The sequence below is a fragment of the Daphnia pulex genome, chromosome 6, assembly GCF_021134715.1.
Source record: "Daphnia pulex isolate KAP4 chromosome 6, ASM2113471v1".
In the NCBI taxonomy this organism is placed as follows: Eukaryota; Metazoa; Arthropoda; class Branchiopoda; order Diplostraca; family Daphniidae; genus Daphnia; species Daphnia pulex.
In genome coordinates, this window is record NC_060022.1 from 5,359,262 (window position 1) to 5,363,143 (window position 3,882).

At 44.7% G+C, this 3,882-nt stretch overlaps 1 protein-coding gene across 2 annotated transcripts; it reads left to right on the plus strand.

Moving 5' to 3' along the window:
- Nucleotides 1–295: 295 nt before the first annotated feature.
- LOC124195355 (inositol 1,4,5-trisphosphate receptor-like) lies at nt 296–3,517 on the plus strand. 2 transcript variants are annotated; one of them, XM_046589721.1, is made up of 7 exons: nt 301–437; nt 599–772; nt 876–1,003; nt 1,073–1,466; nt 1,522–2,211; nt 2,282–2,726; nt 2,790–3,517. In XM_046589721.1, exons 5-7 carry the CDS (start codon nt 2,037–2,039, stop codon nt 3,013–3,015), a joined length of 846 nt encoding a protein of 281 aa, XP_046445677.1. In that variant the 5' UTR covers nt 301–437; nt 599–772; nt 876–1,003; nt 1,073–1,466; nt 1,522–2,036; the 3' UTR covers nt 3,016–3,517. The 2 variants fall into 2 exon arrangements, with proteins under 2 accessions (XP_046445676.1, XP_046445677.1); XM_046589720.1 differs by having other exon boundaries at nt 296–313; nt 599–1,003.
- The last annotated feature ends 365 nt before the right edge of the window (nt 3,518–3,882 follow it).

The window sequence follows — 3,882 nt, forward strand, 5'->3', positions numbered from 1 at the left end:
CGCAGAAATCTCTTTCAGATAGATGTAATTTCCAGGGGTATCTGTGTTTTTACACAGCGTTTTCCCTGTAAAATCGCAGTCGCCAAAGACGCGCCACTAGCTTTCGATGGCCACCGCTATTCCCGCCAAAGACGCACTAATCTTTATTTTATGCCGCTAGATGCGCCACATTGGGGCTCATTTTCCCGGCTTGAAGCGCGTCAACCCAAGAAGCTAGTTTGCAGGCCTACTACTACTAGAAGTGAGTTCGGTAGTAGTTTTAACGACCTGTCCGGCGGCCTTATACATACATGTAGATCCAAAAAAGCGTCCGGTTTGTTTGTTTACGTTTGAACACGGTTTGAATGTTATTAAACTTAAACTTAAAATAAAAAATAACAATAAAATAAATTAAAACAATTAAAATAATAAAATAACAACATATCTTCTAAAGCAAAGTAAGTTTTCCTATGTGTTTTGTTTAGACAAACAAATTGGTTATTTACACATTTTTTGGTATGCCTCAAGTCCATATAGATATGTGGAATTTCAATTTTTTAGTGTGATCTACCACAATTGACAAACATTTCTTACTGAAATATTTCTTTTTCCTTTTTAGATGACTGGAGAAGTTCAAATGGAAGACGAAGCTGAGACTTTCACATTCCAGGCCAAGATTGCTCAGCTTATGAGCTTGATTATCAACACCTTCTATAGTCGATCTCCAACTCCTCAAATGCCCTAGACAAGATCCGTTATGAATCCCTGACCGACCCAAGCAAGTTGGACAGTGGTAAGGATCTTAAAATCAAGATTGTCCTCAACAAGAATGCTGACTCACTCTCGACATCAACGCATGATGTCCACAAGAGCATCAAACGGTAACGTCACTGTAGGGGAGCGCATGGATCCTTACAGTGACTCGTGGAACAGCTCCAAGTTGGATGATTCGACTACAACGACGTTGAGTAGTGTCAACTCGACGCTGGAGGACTTGGTGAGACTACAACAACAACCCAAATCGGTACAACAAAACTTAAATTCGTGATTTTATTAAAATTCTTACAAAAATAAATGTAATTCGCCCTTATAGTTAACTACGGCAACTGATTCGGACATGGAGTCCAAGTTTTCGGCAAAGGTTCTGGTAATGCTGCCCGTCTTCCGCTTCCTGCAGTTGCTGTGTGAGAATCACAATCGAGACCTGCAGAACTTTTTGCGGGCCCAATCCAACAAAAACAGTTACAATTTAGTGTCAGAGACACTCATGTTCATCGACTGCATTTGCGGATCGACGACGGGCGAACTGGGTCTGCTCGGCCTCTACATTAATGAGCACAACGTCACCCTCATCAACCAAACCCTGGAAACATTGACGGAATAGTGCCAAGGACCTTGTCACGAAAACCAAAACTGCATCGCCACTCACGAGTCGAATGGACTGGACATCATCACGGCTCTTCTTCTTACCGACATCAATCCATTAGGTAACAATTTCCTTCATTCCATTTGATTCTAATAATTATTGTATCAATTATTTAGGACAACGGAGAATGGATCTTGTTAGAGTTGAAAAACAACGCCTCCAAGTTGTTGCTGGCCGTCATGGAGAGTCGTGGCGAAAGCGAGAACGCGGAAAGGATCCTGTACAACATGAATCCTCGCCAATTGGTGGACGTTGCCTGCAAAGTCTATCACCAAAAGTTGGTCGGTGGAGAAGAGGCGGCCAGTCCCAAAGAAGTCGGCCACAACATTTACATTTTGTGCCAGCAGTTGGCGCAGCACAACAAAGAATTGGCCTCCCTGATGAAACCGCCGCCAGTGGACGGAGTCAGTGGTGATGCGGCCCTGCAGGTACTACGCCAATCACACGGCGCAAATCGAAATTGTCCGTCACGACCGGACGATGGAGCAGATTGTCTTCCCCATTCCGGAAATGTGCGAGTATTTGACCAACGACACGAAAGTGCGCGTCTTCCACACGGCGGAGCGCGACGACCAGGGATCGAAAGTGACCGCTTCCTTTCTTTGAAGGAGTCGACGACATATTTGACGAGATGAAATGGCAGAAGAAATTGCGCGGACAGCCGTTCCTCTTTTGGGTCAGCTCGCACATGTCCATCTGGAGTCAAATCCTCTTCAATTTGGCCGTCATTAACAACTTGATTGTCGCCTTCTTTTACCCGTTTGACACCGACGGACCGGCTCCTGATCCTACCACTCACCTCTCAGGTCTGCACAACTTGAAATAGTTTATTCCCATTTCCATCTTTTCAACGATCTTTTTCGTTTATTAATTCAGGTCTCATCTGGGCCGTCATGCTCCTATCCGCCGCTGTGGCCATCACGTTACCCAAACCGTCGGTTATTAGGACTCTCGTCATGACAGTCATCCTCCGGCTTATTTGCTCAGCCGGCCCTCAACCCACACTGATGCTCCTTGGCACCGCCGCGGTAGTGTTGAAGGGCGTCCATCTGCTGAGCATCATGGGCAACGCCGGGACATTCCAGTGGAGCGTCAAACAAATCTGCACGGACACGGAGATTGTCTACCACGTCGTTCACCTCATCTTTTGCTTCCTCGGACTCAGCCCCCATCCATTCTTCTTCTCCGTCCTTTTGTTTGACGTCGTCTACCGCGAGGAGACGCTGCTCAACGTCATCCGCTCAGTGACGCGAAACGGCAGGTCCATCGTTCTCACTGCCGTTTTGGCTCTCATCCTAATCTACATGTTCTCCATCATCGGGTATTTCAGTTTCATGTCACTTTTCCATGTTCCATATTGAAATTCTTTTATTTTTCCCACAAGAAACGGACAAGAAAGTCGAGATGGTCGTCATTTCCAACCGTTTGGTAGAGTCTCCCTGCTGTATCGTCACCTCCCAGTACGGCTGGACAGCCAACATGGAGCGTATCATGAAGGCTCAGGCTGCGAGGGATACCACCACCATGGATTACATGGCCGCCAAGAGGCACTTGGAAATCAACCCCGACCATCCCATCGTCGAAGCCCTGCGCGTCAAAGCAGAGGCTGACAAGAACGACAAAGCCGACAAGGATTTGGTCATGTTGCTCTTTGAACCTCTCTGCTGTCATCTGGTTTCTGTAAGAAATTCACTAGGCTACTCAAATAACTTGATCCATAAATCACACTTCGCTAATCTATAAGTGAGTTGAAGAAAATTCTGCCCTCTCTTCATTAAAAAACAAAATTTGTTGCCTAGACATTCCGGCTTTAAAGTTGCATTAAATAGCTTCAATTCCAACATGATAGGGATCCAAATGATACAAGTTGTGAAACTGGTCAAAAGGTAACCGAAAAAAAAAATAGTTAGGCGTGCTCCTGGATTACAGTTACACCCCAAAATGATGTCTATAATAAGCGCCGAGCAATCACCCTACATTGCACGAAAAAATACTTAACCTATATATAACCTTACCCCTAACCCCCAAAAATTTATTATGCACACTCCCTCATTTAAGTTAAACCCCAAAAGTCCCGGAGGGAAACTGGCGACGCTAGGCGCGAGGCACAATTTACATAGATGGAGAACCAGTCTGTGAGTGTAAAATTGTAGCGGCACGGGTCTTCACGTTTTGAATCTACATCTTTTGAAAAACATCATTGCATTTTATGATTTTGGAAAGATGGTTAAAAAAACACTTCTAAGAAAGACGAATTTAATAGCAGTCGTTTATCATTAGTTTCGGGGAAAAACTTGATCCCCCTAAAATCAGTTGTAATCAAGATTGGAATTTTTACTGTATACGTAGCAAAGATGGTTAACGTTCCATCACGCCATCAGCAGGGAATGAGGTCGCGAATTGCGATAGCGGCAATTATTTCCAAGTCTTTTGAAGATTCGGTTCAACTCGGTAATCAAAACAAAACGACTCCGACA

Coding starts and splice junctions, on each gene's coding strand:
- LOC124195355 (XM_046589720.1), top strand. CDS start 2,037: ATGAAATGGCAGAAGAAATTGCGCGGACAGCCGTTCCTCTTTTGGGTC. Junction 2,212..2,281: donor TCCTACCACTCACCTCTCAG/GTCTGCACAACT, acceptor TTATTAATTCAG/GTCTCATCTGGGCCGTCATG. Junction 2,727..2,789: donor TACATGTTCTCCATCATCGG/GTATTTCAGTTT, acceptor TTTTCCCACAAG/AAACGGACAAGAAAGTCGAG.